Source organism: Lonchura striata, chromosome 1 (genome assembly GCF_050655825.1).
Source record: "Lonchura striata isolate lonStrDom1 chromosome 1, ASM5065582v1, whole genome shotgun sequence".
Taxonomy (NCBI): Eukaryota; Metazoa; Chordata; class Aves; order Passeriformes; family Estrildidae; genus Lonchura; species Lonchura striata.
Window position 1 is genome coordinate 2,087,616 of NC_140703.1, and position 23,273 is coordinate 2,110,888.

Here is a 23,273-nt window from a genome sequence, read left to right on the forward strand (position 1 = left end):
CCCACCATGTCAGCCAACTAGAACTTACTAAAATATTGGTTAATATCACGGTATTCATTACTTTTAAAAGGAAATTCTTGCTTTATCACCCGTCAGACAAATTTAACCTCACTAGGAAATCTCAGTGGTAGTTTGTTGGGGAAGAAGTATGCAGGGAATGGCTGGGGCAAACATGAAGGCATTAGGCTCCAGCTGGGATTGACTTTTGCAAGTTAGCTTTTACCTGGGGGTACACACACCAGACCTGTGCCATTAATGTTAGGGGAGGAGGGTTCTGAGCCCCGTGCAATGTGGAGGCTATCAGTGCATGTCAAACCCACTCGTGGTGCTTTCAGGAGGGAAACAATCAATTGCTTGAAGGAGCCAATGTTATCCAGCTTGTGGTGTCAGGCAGCCTGTTCCCACAGTCATTGCATTGATGGAGGAAAATTTTGATAAGCAGGACTCCTTATCTGGCTCCGCTGCAGTTGAATGATGAGTTTGTTGATTGGAAATGACATTGTTTCTGGTCACAAAGCTGGTAATTGCACCACCTTTGTTTATTTTTAAAGTAATGATAACAGTGATATACTCTTCAGTGAGGATCGCAGGCATTTGAAATCAAGTCTTTGGTTAAGCTGATGAACTGATACTGTCCAAATTGACATAGTTACTATAATTGCCTTGTGTACTGTGGGGGGACCCTTAAGAGCTTCAGAAGACAGGAATGCTGGCCCTGCTTGCATATTCTTGATCAAAGAACGGTTTTACCAGTGCATGATGATTTGTTTTCTTTCAGCTAGATCTTCAGCAGTACACCTTGGGCTTGTTTTACAGGTTGGCTCAAAAATTACTTCAAATCTTGTTTTAAGTCCCAAAGTGCTACAACACAGACTTGAAACATGATGAAAGAAATAGCCATGAGTGAATCTCTTCTATTTCACAATAGAAATAGTTTTTCTTTTTTAAATATAAATTTGGGAACAGAATCTCTTTGATTTCATAGTTTATGAAATCTGTGGTATTACATATTTTCTTTGACCAAGATATTGGCAGCGTTATTTACTGCTAATTTGTTTAACTTCCAAGGATTAGATAAGGTTGCACTCCACTGCAGCATTATTCTACATCTTTACTGCTTAGTTGTTGTTTCTAAAAGCGAGGAAATTGAAGTAATCATGATGGCATAATCTCTTGGTGCTTTTTGTCAGGGATGTCTAATTTTACTGGTAACTTTTCAAGCTGCAAACAGATGGCTGCAGTATAATCTACTTGCTAGTGACATCAAGCATTATTTTACTAAGATTTATATTTATATTGCTATCTTCAAAAGCATAAAAAGCGTAATTAAGTAGAATGATACTCATTTAGATCTTTATCTGCCCATGTGGTTGCAGGGCTCTGGGGTCAGGCAATGGGATTAAGAGCATTTCATCACTAGATCAGTGTTTGAATCCAGACCATGGTGAGAGGCAACTGAAGGCCAGTAGAATGTCATGACACTTCAGGGGCCTCTATCAGATGATTTGTAATTTATCTGGAAATTTGCTAGCTGGTGGAACCCCTATAATAATCAGTGGTCCAAAAAGGAAATCTGTAGACTGAATGTGCATGTGTGGAGAATGCATTTCTTAGGAAAAGCTTCTTAGTTTCAGGTTTTAGGGACAGTCTTTGTACACTACCTGTGCAGGGGACGTGACACAGCTTTCCCTTTTGTGTTTCAGTCCAAGATGATCCTGGACTTGCTTTAGTCTCAGTGATTGTCAAATTGCAGTGTCTCCACTGAAGGAGAAACACCATGTAGACCAGCTGCAATAGAGCTAAATGGTCCCATTTTTTTTCTCCCTATTGGATTAATTAGACAGTATCTTAAATACTGTAGTTCTGAGCATTACAGATACTTCTATATGTGCTTGCCAGCCTGTAAGTGAATGTGGCACAGCTGGTGTTTATCTGATGGTTCTTGTTTTGTAATCAGTTTGTTTGCAGTGTTTGGTGGCTGAAGTAAGATAAAGAAAATCCAGCATGATTTTTATTTTAGTTTTATGATGTGAGGCAGAAATGCAGTGACCTCAATGGGGAATCTATCAATGCTTAAGTTGGTTTATGTTCTTGGTGTTTCAGTTGAATCCACTTAGATTGTACTAAAGAGTTTAACTATAAACCACAAAATTTAAAAAAAGCAGAGCACAACAAGCCAAATAATGTGGATTTTATTAATTAAAAGCAGGTCTTGATTTGTCAGGAACATCCAAATTTGAGCTAAAAATGATCTTTTCAGACTAGTCATTGCAATAGTCTCCAAATCTTATACTGAGCTTAATTTCTTTTTTTCTCAGGTATCTTGCTGATGTCAAAGTTTTTCTGATGCAGTAGAAAAATATGAAGAGTGGGAAAGTGAGAGAATAATCTGTTCAAAATTGTTTAATTCAGGTCCAAGGCCTTGACAATAAATTTCTTCCTTAAGACTAGTTTTCCTCACAAATCTGCTTTCACTGGCAACATTCTGTGCTTTATATCTGCACGAACGTCCTGTGGGAAACACTGGTTAGTTCATGCAGGCTGGAAGAATAGAATAGAAATGAATCTTTTCTGTGAGGCTCAGGAAATGTAATTTTCTGCATTTCTATATGTGGAACTTAAAGCTGATTTGGGTGTTCACACTTTATTGAGGTATCTGTGAACCATGGATTTGAAAACAATTTCAAAGAGAGACTTATATTTTTTAGCTTAACTCTCAGATATATAATTATGAACTTTTGCTGTATGATATCATTAGCATGATTTGAAAAATGCTAGCATTTCCTTAGGTTATTAAAATAAATGTATGGCAGAGAGATATAAATATACTGTTGAGGCTGCTTTTGTGGGACTGCAAAGCAAGTACTCTGGCAATATTTAAACTAAAATTCAACTGTAACTAAGCAGAGCTATGGTGAAAGTAATATGGAACAGTGTAGGGGGAAGATATCACATTTTAAGAATATTATTTTACTAGTGGATACAGGAAATGCTAGAATAAATCTGTTATTTAGCACAGAATAGCAGGTAAAGAGTCTACTCCATGACCTCAACACTTGCAAGTGAATAAATTTAAATAGGCCTAGTAAGTAAAGATCTCTGGCTTGTTCAACAAATAGTTGTTTAGATTTATTTATACTTTTATGATTGTATTTTCCCAGTAGTCAGTCTCCTTGGAAGAAGGTATTATTCTGCTTTGTATAAATCTTCTGGAAATATTTCATAAAGGTATAGTATTCACTTGATCACCATTCTCTTTTCACATTGTAAATATGCAGTTAACTTAGTTTATTTTCAGACTAGATTTAAAAAAAGTGCATCCAAGGATTGGTTGTAAAAATAAAGACATACATGTATACTAAGGTACAATGTTTAAAAGTTTATTAGGAATGTTTTGAAGTGTTGGAGGGTAGGGCTTTTTTTTTAAGAGCTTATTGGCAGTACTGTACACTAATTAAATTTCCCTACTCATTAGGCAGGCAAAAAAACTGTCTCAGCTGGAATTCTGCCTATCTGAGGGTCTGAGATGAAGCTCCAGATGGACCTGTGCTAGTCCCTCTCTCTAAACACACCTCGTTTTATAGATTCAACAGCTGTAAGACTTCTGTTATTTACACAACATGCACATTTATTTCTCACTAGAGCCAAAAGAGTCACAAAAAATACTGAGCTGTGAGTTCTGGAAGCAGATGGAGGTTTTCACCCTTTTGGTGTTCAGAAGGGTTTAGAATGATTATTTCATTTCAATTCATAAATACACTATGTATTGCTTCCACATAAGTGTTTTATGATCTTGAATATGAGTTGCCCATTGTAGTGTGAAAATCTGAGCTCTTTCAAATTAAAGTCTAATGATTTTGATGTGGCTTCCTTTTGTGGAAACTTAACATCTCTTTCTTGGACCCTTTGGCTTTTTTGTTCTGTGAAAGAGATTATTGAAAAAAATATTTGAAAATAACACAAAATTATTTTAACTTATGCTACAATTTTTTTAAACTTTTGTACCAAAGCAAAATCTCTGTTTTTCAAAAACAGCAAAAATATCTTCAGTCTCATTTTCCTTGGGCACACTATGGGCACCTACTTGACTCACAAAACATTTTGGCATTTAAGACTGTAGCTATGATTTAGAATTGGTCAGGGAAAGCTCCTGTTTGGTTCTGGTTGTATTTTGATTAAGAAGTTATTCCAAGCTTTGACCTAATATTTAATTACAAATCTAATATATTACGGAGATAATTAAGGATTCCTTTTTATAAATCTCAAGAACTGAGGGCAAAAATATGACTAGAAAATATGTACAGGTCATTCTGGGGCCAGATAATTGATGCTGAGGCACGTTTGTCCAACTAAAATGTATTTTTAAATCATAGTCTTTCTCATTCAGTCCACAACTGCTGTGTTCTGAATAGCTACAAGAGAGATTAGTTTACTTATTTAAAACAAAAATATTTTCACATTTTCCGTGTGTGAACAATCAGCTGGTTTTGTACATCCTGAGGTGCACAGATTTCTGATGTTCTTAGCTTTATTATTTCCTCATATATGCCACATTATTACATTTGCTGTGAGCCCTTAAATACTGTAATTTTGGGGCTATACAGGCTGTTCATAGGTTTAGTAGGAAACCTGAACTTCAAGGCTCATGTGTGTGCTTCTGTGTGTTTGCACTTGTCATGTACATATATGTGTGTGCGTGTCTGTATATACTTATTTTTTCCATTTTGCAGGTTTTTCTAGCTGTCAGAAATGTGGTGGCACTATGGGGTCTGAAATGACAGAACACTCTAAAAAAGATATACGTGTTTCAGAACCAAAGATTATCCACAAACATAGGAAAATATTGTAGCTGAAATATATCTTAAAGTTCTTTGCACCTCAGTTACCCGTTTTTCTATTAAAAAAACTTTTAAAAAGGCAATTATCACCTTTTGATAGGCTTGTGTTTAAAAGAGTTACTGTAAAGATCTAAGTCCTGTTTTATCTGCATCACGAGACCCAAGGATATAAAGTGGAAGTGAAAATGAGCTGGATAATCTATTTCAATAGGATGTACAACTTAAAAGAAAAGTTCCACTGAAGAACTTGAGGTAGGGAGATATTCCTCTGGTTTTGCTCACTGGGTTACTTTTAAATGATGGCAAACACTCTGGTGTGTGTTTAGAAGCAAAGGGGCTCTGGAGGACCCGACAGTGGCACCATAAATGCATTTCACAACTTGGGTGCACGTGCAGAAGCTGAATGCAAGCCAGAAGGACAAGGAACTATTCTGTCACAAGATGACCAAGATGGATTAGTTGAACTGTGTACTGATAATTTGAAAATACTTTTGTGAGCAGAACTAATGTTCTTACTCCGTCACTTGTAGATACCTGATGTACATTGCTAGACAACATCTAGGCAGTTACTAGTATACTAGGCATGTATGAAAACACTTACAAATGTGCCACCAGCTTATTATGTGCTCATCACAGCTATAATTTTCTTTCAGAAATTTTTGTTATTACTGTTAACTATTCTTTTGGAAAGATGTGTCCAGTCAGAAGCCATGATGCTCACCATATTCCGCTGAACTGCCATACCCTGTGAATTAAAATTAGAAAATTAGCAGTGGACTATAGGAAGTTCTTATAAAATACAGGAAGACTATTTGAAATAATAATGTGCTTAGAAGTTGCAACTGGCTCACAAATGCAATTCAATAAAAATATAGGGCTGAATCAGTGAATGCTGTTGACAATGGAAAATTTAAGATCTTTTTAGGGAGCATGGGAGAGAAGACAAATGAATATCAGGTCATGACAGAGGAAAAAAGAGGAAATTTAAATCAAACTACAGCTTTTCAGTGGAATTAAAATCCTAAATTGACTGCAAAAGCTTGTGATGTTTAAATCATAAGCATCTTTACTTGGGAATTCTCTGCGGGTTTTTTGGCATGGTGAAGTTTATCAAAGCAGGGACAAGGGCTCTGTAAAGTGATAGCAATTAAAGAGAGGACTGCCTGCTGCAGCTCTGACCTCTGCAGTGATGTGCAGCAGAAAGGAGGGCCTGGCTCTTGGTGCCTCAGTGAAACGTGGGCTGGGTTTGTTGTTTCAGAGTTTAATGAACAGAAAGGGTCAGATTTCCTTTGCAGTAAGTGTTGACATCTGTTTAATCCTGGATAACTTTTTAAAAGCCAAATAGGTTTGTTGTAGATCAAAGAAGTCTTTTTTTTTTTTTTTTTTTTAAACCAAGAAGAGCTGCATTCAGAAAAGGCACACTAAGAATTGCATACTAAATGAAGAAAAAAAGGCAAATATCTTCCTCATGAATTTCACTCCATGATTATAAATCATCCCATTCCTGACCACTTGCTGCTGTTTTATGGTTTTGTACGTGGACTTTTAGTTTCACATTTATACGCCAGCAAGAATATCATGTTCCTGTTACTATTTTGATAAAACTTTTATGCTTCTATAATTGTGACATGGTCAGCCATATTGGTATGGTACAAAACTTTTGGTTAGGATGCCTTATACATTTTGAGGGGGCTGAAGTTCAGAAATTTCTGTTGAGCAATAGCTTGCTAGGAGCCTTTAAGACCAGACTGGAAAAGCAAGAATGCCTTAATTGTGTCTGGGGTGGGCAGATCAGTGATGTTGGCCTCTCAGGATGCTTTCTAGCCATGCAGTTCTCTTGAAAAATAAAAAATAATGCATATTCCTAGCTTATTTAACCAAAAGCAGCAGGAGTCAGCTCAGCTGGTGATGTGGATCTGCATGTTGATTCATATGCAAATGAGTCAATAGCCAAAAAGCAAGTAGGACATTATTGGTTGTGTTATAATCTGAATTGTTCTGAATACAGCTAGAGAAATAATGTTATAAATACTTAATGTCTTAATTCAGATGTCTTCCTTAGCAATCATCTATCCTTCCTCCAAAATGCAGCAGTTTAAGTTATGTTTAATAATTAAAATTTTAGAATTTATTATAAACTTCTGCTTTTCATCTAAAATAATATTTACAGCTTTATCAGTGGCATCTTTCATTTAACTCTTTTCAAACAGTTTTTTTTTTTACTAGCAGAAAACCACGGTGGATGTTAGAAAATTAAACTCAGATTTAGATCTTGGTAAATTGCCCTTGATGTATCCATTGGAATGGGCATCAGAAGCCAGCCCATATACAAGAGATCAGTAGTAGCCACTTTATGGATGTAACTGCTGTATGTGCAAGCAGAGGTAAGGCTGCAGAGCACTGGAGAAATGCCAACTTTCTGAAAGAAAAGATGTTTCTCTCAAAATAACGTATGCATTCTCATAGTAAACAAACAAGGAAAACACTGCTGTGCTTCTTCATCTGAGAGTGATGGACAGGGTGAAGAGATCATGAAAATACAGAGGTTTCATAGCAACCCAGTTGGAAATTTTATTTTCTTTCTTATGTTTTCACAATTCTTCATCAACATTAGCTGCAAATGCTGCCAATCTCCACAGGAATCTAATGGAAGAAGTGTTAAGAGTCAAAGAGTGCTTTTGTTTGGAATTTAGTACCCACCTGAAACAAAAAGGAGGTTGCATTGTTGCTGTAACTCACTTGTTGAGAAAGTTGTGAAGAGCTAGGTGGGAGAGCTGCTTTTGGATGCGATAATAGCAAAAGTTACACCTGACTTCCCAAATGTTCATGCTTTGCTGGAAGCTGCTGTTTCCAATTCTGCATTTTATTCCGTGTCCTTCCAAGCAGGATTACACAGGAAACATTGGCTGTACACTTGGACATACCTTTGACTTTTTAGAAGAATTTGGGTCAGTGTTTTCTTGAAGTCGATCTGTTCATGGACAAAGCACATGGGAGTGTCCTCTAAGGGTCTTTCAACGCAGAGCATTAAATGAGCATGGTTTGAAAAGTAGTGAAAGCTTTGCATCATTGAGGAGAAGTAGCTCAGGCTGCTGTGCAGCCTTGAAAGCTCCAGTAAGGAGCAAAGGTTTGTCTCAAATGTTCCATCCATGTGCTGTGGCCAGCTCTTCCAGCAATGCAGGACAGTCCCTTGCCATGCCAGCTATGGCTGCGTTCAGGTGTGCAACATCTCTGGAGTTTGCATGTGTTCCTCATCTGCAGGTGATCTGTAGTCTCAGAGGAAGCAATTTCCTAAGTCTTAGAACTGCTGAGTTCCTGCCTAAGCAAACATTGCCACATTTGGGGTCTACATCAGCAGCTGTATTCTCTAGAATGACAGAATCTTACACATATAAAAAACCCAAACAAAATAAACCAAACAAAAAATTAGTGCACTTGGATCCACTGACAAAAATCTCAATGTTTTGGGATACTTTTGACAGACATGCATAAAAAGCTGGGGGGTTTTATGTTGTGGTAAATACCACAGGTATTACACCTTGGAGCTTTCCTTGCAAAAGGAATCATTACTGAGAACATTAGAAATTTTTGTGTTCTGATTGCCAGATACAATCCAAGTAGATGCAAGTATCTGTACCAGCTCTTTGTGTAAGCTCAATTTAATTGCGTTTGTGCTGCAAAGAAAAAATATTTGGCAAATAGATCTGAACCAATTTTTATTCTAGGATCTTGAGCCTGAGAATTGCTGAGCATTTATTTCTATGGTTTTCTATCATTTGGAACAATAGTTTTATCTTAGCCAAGATGTTTTTCTTAAGGAGTTTTACACTGAAACATCAAGATACTGTTTGATTTTAAATATTTAAGCAATTCTACTCTATCAATATATTTTAAGGTTGTTTTTTTCCATTTTCTATTATCCTCGAGTGCCTTTTATTTTGCCACAAGTTATGATTGGAAGTTGTAGAAGTTAATAGAAATCACACATTACTCAGGAGCAGAGCCCTGCTGTCTGTGACCTCTTTCCCACAAGCTTGTGAGCTCCAGTTCCTTTGCTGGAGACCATTGCCTCCTGAGTGACAGAATGTTTGCAGTGAGCATCTTTAATGCCATGAACAGATGTCTGCAATAACCACTTAATGTTTTGCTAGGTTTTGCAATGGAACAGGTATGGTTGCTGCTCCTGTTGACAATTAAAGTGCTCCCAGTGACTGCTCAGTTCAATGGATACAACTGTGATGCTAACCTCCATAGCAGGTTTCCTGGTAAGTATTTAATAGACTTTTTTTTCTAATGGCTCCTTTATTGTCTTGGTTCAAAGCAGTGCTTATTTTTAAATACAGAGCTTTAAATCTGTCTAAGGCCTGGGGGTAGGACTCAACATTAATTGAGTGTTAGCTGTTTTTGTGAAAATGAACTTGCCTAATGCTGCACTTTGCTTTCTTCTTAATTGCACAATGGGTCAAATTCAGCCTGGTAGCAAGGCAAACAATTCCCCTCAAACCAGAGGGGCTTGACCTGCTTCTGCCAGTGCTCTGAACTGCCCAAGACATTCACCAGAGCTCATATTGTTGTTAATGTTCTCTATAGATATAGCACTCTCACACTCCTAAATGGGTTTTCTTTCATGTTAAGATTTTATAGTTTTCTTTTCCTGGGTAAGATAATATAATTATATCCTTTTAGTAAAAGAAAGGAATATGTATCTCTTTTAAGCAAAATTACCTTGATGGCAAAATTTTAGTGCCTCACTCCAACATCAAATCCTTGCCTAGGGATAGGTGAAGCAATGACTTTTGTCTATGGATGATGTATTTTCCTTCCTCTAAGAAAATGGGAATGAAGTCATTTTGGGGACATTGCATGCTCAGAGCTGTTAATACAATGAGAAATAGAAATGAAATGTCAGTCTTGGTGGCATGGTATCAGGGTTTACTCAGGCAAAGGATCCTTTTAGTTTCTATTATATTGCTGATCCTTCCTGTTTCAGTTGTATCATGGGCAGAATGATAATAATAAAAAGAAGGCAGTGAATACTGTCGCTCTCACATCTTGTTTTTCTGAGATAGCGATTGAATTGACTAGCTCAGTAATGAAAATTCAGTGTAGTATTACACTGTAATACCTCTCCTGTTGTTGCCTTCTGAATAATAAAAGTTTAGATTTTTTTTTTTTCAGGAAGGGTCAGTTCTTTTATTAAATTTAAGTCAGCAGAAGGCAGAAAGTTGGTTTATTGATTCCACTGTTACTATCACGCTGCTAGGTGTTTTGTTGACATAAGGAGCAACAGTGGGTTTGATTCTTTTCCACTTAATCAATATGAACATGAAGAAGAGAGAAATGAGACATGCAAAAAAGATCAAATCGATTGTCTCCATTCCTGAGAAAATCACAGTTTAGCTGAGTATTTTGCAAGCTACTTTATATATATATATATATATACGTATATATATATTCCTATTCTATTCATAATATATATATTCCACTTCTTAGAGTCAATTTTTACAGGCTTGCCTCTGAATTGTGAGTGAATTTTGTCCACCTGCTTCAGAGCTACCTTTTGAGTTTCTGATGTAATTGTGGTTATTTGGTCCCTGTTTGAGGCTTCTTGAGATGTTTGCAACAGAAAGAGGGAAGTTTATGTTGCTCTTTCTGTGTTTTAAAATTTTTCTCTGGTCATTTTTTGCACCTGCTCTGTACCAATGTTTGTTTGCAATGTGATACCTGCGAATTGAATTAATCTCCTGTTGAGGGTATTTAGGGGCCTCTTGCAGTTCTGCCTCATAAAAATGAGTCATATCAGATTCCATGTCTGCCAAATCTCATTGACTTGGGAGAAAATCTGTTTAGGTTGCAGGCAAACAGAATTTTTTTTAAAGTAAATTCTAATCACCCCTCACTGGCCATATGAGCTGAGAGCAGAGATTCAAAGGCCAGGATTTGATCAAGTCTTACTGTTAATTTTGAGATCTAGGAAATAGCAATAATTCTGTTTGTTGGTTGTGCACCTGAGATGGTGGTGAAAGCCAGGAACCCCTTTTACCCCAAATTTAGCAGGTGTTGTTTCAATATGCTGTTCAATGCATATTGAAATACATGTATATATATTCATATAAATATATTCAGTGTTCAGTGGGCTGGGGCTGTTCAGTGGGGCTGAGAGGTGCTGAAGATGGAGAGAGGCTCTGCAGGGAGAAGGAGCTCATTCTTCTGTGCTGGCTTCCCCAGCTCCTGGCTCAGGTGTGGTTTTGGGGATGCTGCCTCAGGGCTCTTGGGGCTCAAATGTAAGGGGAGAGGTGAGAGAGAGGTCAAAAAAGGGAATATTTAAAAACTGGTTTCTTCCAGGCTGAGATGTCACTCACAGAACCTGGCTCTGGACAGATTTTTTTTCCTGTTCCTTATTTGTTCCACACAAGGAGTCTTTATTGCTGTCAGCTGGAACTCCAAGCGTGATGTGCAGATACTGGAGAAGCCATTGGGTGTTGAAATTATCTCCTCTTTTTCTTTAAATGTTGATAAGAAACAGAAGTTCTCTACAACAAAGAGGACAAATGAAGCCTTCCTGGAGGAACCATGGAGCTCATCCATTTTTCATTTGTTTGTTCTTTTATCATTCATCGCTTAGGTGACTTTTTGCATAGGAATAGTGCTGAATAAAGAGGATGACAATCAAACAGAACTTTTGTTTCTGCACTTTGCGGGTTTATTTTAGACTGCAGGTATGCAATAGTCATCAGGAATGAAGGAAAAATAGCCCCATTTTTGGTACACAGAAAATGCAGTGATTTTTTTGTGCCAAAGCTAGATGTGCTCTAGAGAATATATAAGTAGGTTAGATCTTTCCATCATTCAGAAAGCTCACATAGAGAAAAAACTTTAGTTCTGCATTGCAGTAAAGCATAGTTTTTAGAAGGCTTCTGGGGCACAGAACCATGGCAATCTGTCTCCAGCTGGGACATGCAGTTTTGATTCTGGGGGTTCTTGTCTTGAGTTCATGTTGAGAACTTCATAGGAACTGAGGAAATGTTGCAGCTTTTCCACATACACTATGCATTTTAATTCAATATCAAAGCAGGGATTTGATCAAAGAGGAGGTTCGTGAGGAGAAACTGGTTTTGGACTACACAGATATTTTCATTCCCTTTCTGATGGAATGACTTTTATCAATGGTATTCTGTAGAAACTCTTGTCCTCTGGGTTTTTTTGCTGCCTGCTCTGTGTGGAGGGGTACCAGAGCAGAAGTGGGCAGTGGAGCTCCCAGCATTTGCCCCCATGGGTCTGCCCATAATTCAAGATGGTCCCTGTTCCTGTAGGATCTGTGCACCCCTTGGGCTTCACCCCTTGCTTTGGAGACATCCACGAGCACTTCTGGCTGTGTATAGCTTGTGTGATTTGAGTCAGAAAGAAACCAAGTGGTTTGCCTTTATGGAAACTCTGTGACAGAGAGGCCATTATAGTTAAGGCTTCATCAGTTGGGTCCCAAAACCTTCAAACCATCGCTCCTCTGACTCAGAAAACCAGAGGCTTTTAATGCAGGAATGCAAATACTTTTTGCTTGTTTGTTTCTTTTAACTTATAGGAATGATATTTACCTTCCCAAATTGTCAAGAAATGAGCTAGATATGTAACATCTAAGAGGGCATTAGATCTGTTTGGGACTGGCTGCAGATAGACTTCAGAACAAAAAAGGTTTTAATTCCAGAATGGATTAATTTGGCAGCAATATTTCCTCATGAAGTAGTGGGCAGAAAAGATTGAGTCTGGAAAGGTTGTTTATCCTCCTGTATCAAGCACAAGTTGGTTTTGTACGTTAGGGTCTCATTTCCCATAGTGTCAAATGACAATTTTGCAAGCAGTAGTGGTAGCTTAATTGGTAAAATTATTATTCTGCTTTTTGAAAAGGCTTGAAGTGAGTTATGAAATTAACTGAGCTACTTTGTTACATCCTGCAATTCATTATGAGCTGTTTGTGCATCAGTCTGAGGAAACCTAAATGAACACTTTGCCATTCCCCGTTTTGTGCTGGCCCTTCTACCTTGGTACACTCATTAAAAGGATGGTAATAGTCCTCCTGCAGTGGAAATGCTGCTTCCCGATCTTTGTGTGTTACATTAGTGGGATTATGATTGTGTACCAACCAGGAGAATTTCATGCCAAATCACTTCACCTTCTGTCTTGCCTCCAGTACCTAAATTTCTGCCCAAATTTACACCCAGTGAGTAACATTTATCATGGCATTATCTCAGGACTGAGTTTGGCCTGTTATTTTCTGCACTTGATTGTTTTGGCTTGAAAGCCACCATTAAAGCTGTCTAAATTAAACTGCTTGTGCTCCTTTACCATGAGGGAAGAGCTAGTTCATTGTAATGGAAATTTTATTTCTTCTCTGCTGTGACTACGCAGTGAAACAATTCGTTTTAGCAGGCTTAATGGTACAGTATTGACCGAAGTTGTTCTACAATTTTAATAGCCCTTAATCTTTAAGCAGATGCAATAAATTAGTTCTATAAAGGAGTAATGTCTGTGTTTAACACAGTGCAGTATGTATTTTTGTAAAGCACTAGGGGGAAACAGCCCCCCAACCTTCTGTGGGCAAAGAAGACCTTAAAGAAGAGCAATGTTAGAGCTTTAAAGCAAAACAATCTGGTGCTTGTGCCTGCATCTGAACCTGATGCTTTTCCATTCAGAACACAAAAATCTTCAGAACTTTTGAATAAAAGGTCAAATTGGCAAAGACAGTTTTTTTGCTGTTCAAAAATTGATCAGTTTTAACAGCTGCTTCTTTCTGGGCCTTTTGTGTTGTCATAATGCACAGAATGAAAGATTGCAAGATGCTTTGTGGTATTGATCATAGTCTTTCAAGAGCCAACTGATTTTTCATTAAAGCTCAAGTTGATGGTTCTTAAAAAAAAAAAGCCCCAAAGCCAAAACCCAGGGAAAACCAATTTTGGAGAGATCATAATAAATTACTCTGATATACTGTTGATTGTACTTCAAAGTCTGCACTGCCTGAGACTGTGATCTCATACACAGTGGACTCCAGACAACTCAGAAAAATGTGGCCAGTTTCCATGCCAGAATGGGTTAGGAGGCAGAGCTTGGCCTTCTCTATTTCTCAAAATTGCTGGAAATTTCTGTTCCAGAGGGGGCTGCTTAATCAGACTCCAAATATTTAACCACTTGCTGTTTTCTACTCAGTTGCAGTGTTTCATTTATGAATGTGCTACTAAAAGATTTGCTGTGGGATTAATGTATTTCTGGCTTGGTTACACTATGTTACTATATTACTTCTTGGTTTTTTCTTCAGCAATATGGTAGAGTCAAATCTGTTCTTCAGATTAATGCAATTCTTTCCTTTATATTCTAATATTTTCCTGAAACTGAAATCTAAAAATTTATTTGATTGGAAGTCACAATGCTAGACTAACTGCTACAATAGTTGTATAATGATTGCTTCAAATCTTCTGACAATGTCTTTCCCTGTATTTTTCTTGCAGCTGAGCGAGATATCAATGTTTTCTGTGGAGTACAGACAATTACTATGAAGATAAATTTTTGCACAGTTCTTTTTTCTGGCTATTCTGAGACAGATCTGGCACTGAATGGGAAACATGGGGATGCCCACTGCAGGGGCTTCATCAATAACAACACCTTTCCAGCAGTGGTCATTTTCATAATCAATCTGAGTACTTTGGAATCCTGTGGAAACACTTTAGTGGTAAGACCAAGTCAAAGCAAAATTATAGCTATGTATATATAGGATCAAGTGAATGCCCTTGGCAGCATTGTGTCTTTCATAGATAAGAGTTAATTGGTCTTTTCCAGTTGGAGATATACTGCATACATTGAATAAACGAGAGGAAGTTGGTAACTTATAAGGGACACACATCTGTCCTCTGATTAGAAAATATAATTATTATTTAAGTATTTTTTCAGTGGAAGAATGAGATTTTCCCAAGGTGTTTGTAAAACCCTTGCTGACCATGCCTTAGATTTTGCAGAAGTGGAGAGTCTGACAGTTCATGTCTATCACATTGAGTGATATCAAAATATCTATGAATAACTTTAAAAAACAAGTTTAAAAATGTATTGTTTTGAAGGCTTTTATTCTCTCCAGAATTCTTATTTGCACTTCATCCCTGTCAGTTTTTATAACAAACCCCCTGTTTTGTTGCTAATAATTTTGCTGAAATGTTTGCTATGCTCTGTGACCTCTTTGCCTTAGGCTGAGTTTTCTTTTAAAATTTCACCAAACAACCAGTTCAGCCAATTCAAGACTCTTTTTTCCAACTAGAGAACCTCTATGACTTGCAGTAGAATAATTTTCCAGGAAGCAACTTCTTCCTGCTCCTGTGTAGCTGGTCACCTTGTAAACTCCCTGAACTTGCTTGTAATTGCAAGAGCTTGATGTTTAAAACCAAACAAAAAGACCTCTCAGTCTGATAAGTCCAAATAATTGGAGCTTCCCATGAAGTCCCCACTAGGCTGCACTGAATACAAAGACAAAGTAACTGCTAAAAATATAACAAAAAATATTCCCCCATCCTCTGTTTATTCATGCTGTGCCCCCAGCTGAAGACAAAAATGGAGCAGGGAGCATTTCTTATCATGTTCCCCACACTGGAGTTTTACAGTGCCCTGCATTTCTTGGCAGTGTTTCACAGCAAAGACCTTCAAGACAATTTTCAATAAAAGAAAAGACAACAGTTCAGGCAGAACTTGTGTAAAGCCCATGTCTTTCTCTAAAACCCATGTTTTTCTGTAATACAGCAGACTCATTTTTTTACTTGATGGGGGGTAGGGTGGTGAGGAAGTTAAAAAAGCTTTAGTTAGCTCTACTAATTTAGCCTGTTTAGGCAAAAACTTAGATCCTGAACATTCTATTTTCAACATTTTTGTGCTATTAAGAAAATTATTAGGTACGCTATGGGCAAAATGCATGCCTGCTTCTGTCTTTTAGGTGTGTTTTTGTCAGACAAAGAAATCAAAATTCCTGCTGTGTGTCCTGTGCTACTTACTGCAAAATGTTACAAATCACGTGCACCTCAGGATGATTCTTCCATAATCAATTTTTTTTTTAAGAAACCATGTGTTTTAAAGCTACTGAGAACACCTGCTTTGCTAATACAGTTGTATAAAAGAAATGCTGCAGTAGAAGTCCAGTGCCATGTTAGTTTGCTCGGTTGTGTCTGTGCCTGCTGAGAGAGGAATTTGTGATGCTCTCAGCCCTCATTCAGACCACTAGCTACAGATGGAGTGGGGCTGGACTGATACCAGCAGGGAAGTTTTCCCCTGTTTTCCTCTCAGTTTTCCCCTCAGTTTTCCTGAGGGCTGTGTGTTCTTGCAGGCTCTGCACACCCTGAGCTGAGCAATACGGAATAGCACACGCCCATGGATGCAATTCAGGTTGCATTGGCATTAATTTTGTATTACTTTTCAGCCCTGTAATTTCTGACAGTTTATAGTTTATATTTAAGATTTACAAATATATAATATAAACAAAGCCACGCTCAAAGTTCAACTGTTTGGCTTGTGGCTGCTTATAAAGTCCCTTATTTTTGATGTGCCCATCCTGAAGCTCAACAGTGAGAGAGTATTTTTTCTGTAAACAAAATTGTTTGTGTATTGGGCTTTCTATTGGGTATAGAAGCTCATTGTAAGGTAATACTTTTTAACTGTAATAGGAAAGTTGCTTTAGTTTTTCCCAATAAGTTGCATTAATTCGTTGGGAATGTAGAGGAAAAAATATCTACTGAAAGTATACTTGCAAGATTCATAATTCTTTCCAAATGTTGCTCAAGTCTGTTCTAAGAACAGGGATACAGCTTGTGAATTTTAAATGCATGATTCCAGGAAGGTGAAAAACAGAAGATGGGGAAGATATTATTAAATGAAATAATTTTTGCAAACTTTAGTGGAGATGTTTCAGGGTAAATTATGGGCTAAACCATCAGCATCCTTAAGTTAACTTCAGCTAATAGCAATTTTCTCTCTTCCTCCATAGGTATCCTCAGCTCGAGGTATCAATGCTTATGGAAATACCTCAGTGGTACAGATAGGCAATGTTTCAGGCTATATTGATACACCAGACCCACCCACGATTATCAGCTATCTGCCTGGGCTCCTGTACAAATTTAGCTGTAGCTACCCACTGGAGTACCTGGTTAACAACACCCAGCTGGCCTCGTAAGTGTGCCTGATCATTTCTGCCTTTTCCTCCCCATGCTTGTGTGAGCATCTGTATGTGCATGCCATAACAGCATTGTCCATGTAGCAATCTTTGGCTGTTTAAGAGTAAAAGGAAATAAAAAAGCACCAAAAGAAGAAGCGTTGCAAGAAAAAATAAAATTCTGTAGCGTTATTATATGAGATAATATAATTCATGGAGACCTGCTGTTATGGAGAGGCCATTAGATAATGTGAAACTTCCCTTAAAATTCAGGTGTTCTTATCAAAAATTATAGCAGCAAAAAAAAAAAATTCTTCATGAAATAGTTTGTAAACTTTTAAATAGAATGCAAGAGAAAATATTTCCGTGAGTAAACCTTGTGCATCATGTGAAGCGAGTTCCTTTTTATCACTTTGCCTCTCTGCTAATTATTTTTCTGATTCGTGTTTTCAGTAGCATCCATTATTTTCTGCATAGTTAAGACTGTCAGTATTTCCACTATAAATTCCTGTTTCTGAAGTTTATAACCCAAATGCATAAATTAACTCCTTGTGATAGGACTCATTGAGGTTTTTTAATGATAAAGCCCACTGAAGTGTGCAAAAACAAAAATAAGGTATCTTTCTTCATGATGGTTTTTGGTTTCTGGTTCTGTTGTAGGTCATCAGCTGCTATTTCTGTAAGAGAGAACAATGGTACATTTATCAGCACTTTGAATTTGTTGCTTTACAATGTAAGTATAAAACACAGTATGACCTGGACTAAATGAATCTCTGCGCTATGTGGGTACAAACTGTTTCAGCAGATGAAAGTATAGATTCCTCTTCATAATTTGCTGTTTCCTTCCTGTTCCTCCCATGAGCCAAACCTTTCTTCCAGGCATCTTTCTTCTCTGAATTCCTTTTTCCTTTTTGTTGGCATGTACCTGCTGGCTGTGTTTGTATGGCTGGTCTTTGAGGACAGACACAGTCTTGTTGTCCTGCCCTTTACAGGAAATTCCTCAATTTGCAGCTCTGGCTTTCAGCTGGCAGTGCCACATGACTAATCAATTGTAGCCACAACAATCATACTCCAGAGTGCATATTTTGTTTGCATTTATTATGTTTCTCTGTGTGTGTATAGGTGCTTTGTGCTTAAACAGAGACTACTCTGAGGAATTCTGTACAATTATTCCAGACCTATTCCCACAGCAATGAACTGTAGCACTTTGGCTGTGGTATTTTTATGTTCAAGCCTCATCAGAGTGTTTCAATCATCTGTGATTGTTGTGAAAGATGCATCAGTTCCAAATCTATAGCCTGATGCATATATTGCCTTACAGTGTGGACTTTAAAGATTTTAAGGGTTAATAATTATGACAGTTTTCATCCAATGCTTCTTCCTTATGTTTTAGATAATTGGAATATCCATTATTATAAAAGCTTTTACCATGTAAATGATTTGGTGACACTGAAACATGAAAAATGCAAGGACCTCTATTTAACATTAATCCCTGAAATTATATTTTTGTGTTGATTAAAATTTTTACTCATACATTTTAAATACCTGATTTAAATATCAATTTTTCAATCTATCAAGCATCATTTTTGTAAATTATGAATCCGATTTTTTTGCATTATTATTCATGCCATCGTGTTGCTGAGTTATAATTCATGCAACTGATTTAAAAGTCAATGCTTTATGCTTTGAACATAATGAGCTATAAATATTGCAACAGGACATTTTTCAATGGCACTCTCTAAAAAATCATGTTTGTTTGAAAGAGCAGAGCTCCAAATAAAAACCTATAATCTGTTAAAATGATGATTATAGTTCTCTCATTTTTAAATAAACCCATGATCAAAAAGACGGGGCAGAATAAAAATAGGCAAATTTCTCATCAAGCCAAGTATTGACCACTGCATGTTGATGCCTTTCAGGGCCCAGGTCAGCAAACAGGCAGGAATAAATGCTGCTGATGCTCACATTGAGCACACTTTTTCCTCAGATGTCCCCAAAATCCAAAATGTGCTTTAATCTTCCCCAGCCCTGTAAGCTTGCAAGCTGAGCATGACCAGTGGTGCCTGTTCATCCTGGCAGCAGTGACACTGCTGCCCCGTGAGCTGCAATCAATGCTGCCAAGGCTGGCAGACTCCAGTGCTGGATGTGCCCTTCTCTTCCCTTCCCAGGCTGCATAAATACCTGGGCAGCCTGTGCACTGCCTGCATTTCTTCTCCCTGCTAGGAGAGCCTTGGCCACCTGCTTCTGTCTCCTGGGCTCACTTATCGCTGCTGCAGTCCTGGTTTTGGGAGCAGCCCCTGGGCTCGTGTCCACCCTTGCTATTAGAGAGTATGTGTACAGGTTTGTTTCTTGACTGCAAGCGCATTCTTCAAATTTAGCTGTAGTGTTCTTTCTTAATGTTGACTTATTTCTTAATGTTGACTTATTTCCTAATGTTCATCCCCTAAGCTCACCTCTGTCTTCTGTCACAAAGTGCTGTTGAGATTTACTTGGTGATGCTAGTACATGTCATTGGTAGGAAAGATAAGAGCTGTTGTGGTAGACTCAGAGTTTAATAGCAAAATGTTTAATGGGCTTTCACAGAGCCTAAGTGGCTATGTGCTTTTATGCCTTTTTGCAAATGTCTCTCTAAATGAATAAAAACTACTCTTAAAGAATAAAAGAGCAGCTATGGAGTGTAATAGTGAGGGTCTTGCACTTTTTAATCAGTTGCAAAATGTGGCAGAGCTAAGTGTTATAGAAATGTATAATTAACTTGAAAGAAGACAAACCTACCTGAAGTCCTCTGATACTGCATAGATTAGATTTTGGGTATGCTGTTAATTTTGGCATTTGAAAAAAATCACTTGGTCTCTGGTGTAAACCTTCTTGTTGCTGCCAGCTGCTGCTTGACATGGCCTCGATTGCCACAATGAACTGATTTAAATCCTATCTACCAGTTTTTTTTCATATGTATTGAGTGTTTTGAACTTTCACAAGAGGTTTCAACATGCTGAGACACTGTGCTATCTGCATTAGCACTGTGTTTCACATAGGTGACTTTACCAGGTAGTGCATTTTGACATTCTTGATTAATATCTGTTGCACAGATGTTTCATTGTATTGTTGCTAAAGTGATGTTAATGATTTAGATTTTGAGCAAAAAGCCCCAGTAAAACAGCTATATTTAAGTAGTATATGGGGAATTCCCAACTTTTATGTTGAATACAGCTTTCTTGAAACAGCTCTTTTGAAACAGATTTTAAATGAAAATGTTTGTTACTTCTAGTTTTCCACAAGTCAGCTTACATAGAAACCACACTTTGCATAAGAGAATGTCTTTGTTATCCCAGATTAGAGCTTAAAATATATAACATCTCATAGATAGCATTGCTATCTCCATTAGTTCAAATAACCTTAGCAACCTTTCCTGGGAAAGAGTGCAGTGTGACAACCCAGTAGAGCTCCTCTGTTAGAAAACCAGAGCAGCTCCTTGGTGTGCCTGTAGGCTCTGGGAGATTCCTGAAGTGTCGATGAATGATGTTTTCCTTAATCACCAATTCAACCACCTTATTAAATCATATATTCTCCCAGATTGTTGCATGGGGCAAAGCCAGTCTTTACAGACAAATCTGTAGGCAATTTCTCTGGCATTGCTCCTTGCTTCTTCCCTTACAGAGGACAAATTAACAATCATTCTACACAGAAGAGTCAGGAAAATTACTGAGAGCTCAGTCTGGATGCAGATGGGTTGTTAGAGTGGAATTTCTGTTACAATTGAGGCAATATTTGTTTTACAGGATTCAACCTACAGCCAGCAGCTCCTTATTCCAAGTACAGGTTTACCTTTGAAAACCAAAATATATGCAGCTGTGAGAGCAACGAACCTTGATGGCAGGTACCATGGAGGGTGTTATATCTTGTCTTGCTTGCTTTTCAGCTCTTGTTACTTATCTGATTTAGAAGCACCTGTCTTTCCTCATAGCTTTTTGTATTTCAAAATAATGGTTGGTGTTCAATAATCACTGCTCTCAGCTGGCGGATGTCAGGTCCTTGGCAGTGAATGCATATTTTGCTGCTGTTCTCGTTATGAAAGTTTTCCTGAATTATACTTTAAACCCTATATTGCTTTTACTTAAGAAAAGGCCTCTGTTGGACCAAGGGCTGGAATTCAGGACTTTAAAAAGTGGGCTGGTTTTGATTTCTAGTCCTTTGTGGCCATGATTTCTGGAGGAGGCATGCAACATGTGTTGGTGTGGTGGTTGATTTACATGAAACCAAATGATTTGATTTATAAAGTTCTGCTGCTATGTGGTGCTGTTTAATCTTCTAAGCAGAGGAAGAACCAGGATGACTGGCTTGTGACCTGTTTAATGCAGTAACTCAGCTGCACTACCTGTTGGTGTGCTTTTTGTGCTGTCCTTTCATCTCCCCTTGCTCTCACCCCCCGTGCTTGCATTGCCAGTTGCCCTCATCCATCCCATTACTCCCCGTGCAGGTGGAATGTTTTGATGGACTACTGCTACACCACACCATCTGGCAATCCCAGTGATGATCTTCGATATGACCTTTTCTTCAGGTAGGTCCTGTGCAAAACCAGTATTTTATTGGTCCTTCTTTAAAAAAAAAAACTATAAATCTCTTCAATAGTGATGCCTTAAACTGCCTGGAAAGTTTAAGCATTTAAGTAGGCAGGACTAAGGGCTAGGTTTATAGATAAAACGTCAAAGCTTTGTTTTGTGTGGACAAAAACATAGAAGTAAGTGCCAAGTCATAAGAATTATGGAGGTAGAAAAGCATATATCCAAAGTAGTTCTGCAAGAGATAACAAACATGATAACATAAGTGCTTAAAGTGAATGGCTAAACAGGCCTTCATTTACCAAAGGTGAATGTGGTGAATGGCAGTGATGTAAAACATTGGAGACTTCAGTCCAGGAAAGTAGTTAAGCAAATGATTAAATATAAATAGATGCTCCTACTTCTACTCCTGGTAATAACATTTATTTGAATTGGAACTTTGGAAAACATCTTGACAGTATCTCAGATTAAATTTTATCCGTGACACCTAATGGAGAGGCACTGTCTTCATTTGGAGTTATCTGTCTGTACTGGTTAACATACCTGATTGCTTTGTGCTTCAGGTCTCGAGTGTCTGTGACCACTGGAATTAAATGGCACTTTGGTTTAGCTGTGGTGCTGCAAAACAAATCAGTGTTTTTGCAGGAATGTGTTTCAGCACGGGAGCCTGCAGCCTGACAGGCAGATTGTCTGCAGATATTTGCACTCTGCTCTTTTCCAAGGAATGGAATGTTCATCTTGCTGCTTAAGCTATCATATTCCCAGCTAAGGGCTTCAAAATGCTAACAGAGCTGCTCATCCCAGTTTCCCTCTTCTCCACAAAAAACAGCTGTGACAAGGACCCGCAGACGACGATCATTGAGAACGGCAAGAGTCAAATGGGGCGCTTTTCCTTCGAGGTGTTTCGCTTTGTGAAGCACAAGAACCAGAAGATGTCCACGGTTTTCCTGCACTGTGTGACCAAGCTGTGCAGAGCAGATGACTGTCCCTTTCTTGTGCCAGTAAGTTGTAATTATCTGGGTATAAATCCTGGAGTTCTGCTTACAAGTGTTATGGGAGTTTGGATGGTGCAGAATCAAACTGACTGTAAAGACTGAAGTAAGAATGTTTTTTGTGTCTGAAGGAATGTGAAACTACTGATGAAGGATATGGAAATTAATGCTGGCATCTGGAATTAAAATAATACTAGTCCTGCAAAACGCAGGTTATTGAATAGATGAGAAATTACCTCTTTGCCTTGTGGTCCTTAATTTTTAAAAGTAACAACTCTGAAATGGCTTTCAGGTTGATGTTCGTAGTATAGTAGTAAGGTATCCATCATCACCGTGGGCATCTTAGAATAAGTTTAAAGAATTTCTTTTTAAGAATAAAAAGAAATATCTTAGAATATAGTTTATGGAAAAGCTAAAGCTATAGAAAGTGCTGTTATATTGAAAATTTGTGGAAGTTTCTCACAGTGAAGAAAAACCCCATTCCCCTTAAAGTATATAATCTCCTCTATCATGTGAAAACAACTCTTGTGCTAAAGTTCATGATGTTATGTGTATTTAAAATTAACTAATTTTAGGAGAATCAGGAATAGCAAATAAATTTTGGAAATGGAAACATTTAAATAAACACATAAACACAAAGTTCTGTGCTGTCTTCAGAACACTGCGTTGTTTCCTGCTGGATGACTTCCCCTTTAGAATTTTAAAGTGTGGTCAG

The 23,273-nt window shown here is 37.8% G+C and overlaps 1 protein-coding gene across 9 annotated transcripts in view; it reads left to right on the forward strand.

The window, feature by feature from the left end:
* The window catches only part of ZPLD1 (zona pellucida like domain containing 1), a 99,978-nt gene that overhangs the window by 69,548 nt on the left and 7,157 nt on the right, over positions 1-23,273 (forward strand). For 7 of the 9 annotated variants that reach the window (XM_085576116.1, XM_085576169.1, XM_085576212.1 and 4 more), the window contains 7 exons: positions 8,990-9,103; positions 14,336-14,556; positions 16,843-17,024; positions 17,668-17,740; positions 20,787-20,884; positions 21,485-21,565; positions 22,396-22,567. In XM_085576116.1, coding sequence (XP_085432242.1) covers positions 8,998-9,103; positions 14,336-14,556; positions 16,843-17,024; positions 17,668-17,740; positions 20,787-20,884; positions 21,485-21,565; positions 22,396-22,567 — 933 coding nt within the window. In that variant the 5' untranslated portion in view covers positions 8,990-8,997. Of the gene's footprint in view, positions 1-8; positions 7,223-8,989; positions 9,104-14,335; positions 14,557-16,842; positions 17,025-17,667; positions 17,741-20,786; positions 20,885-21,484; positions 21,566-22,395; positions 22,568-23,273 lie in introns of those variants that run through there. The other 2 variants (XM_085576081.1, XR_014954247.1) reach the window with 2 other exon arrangements.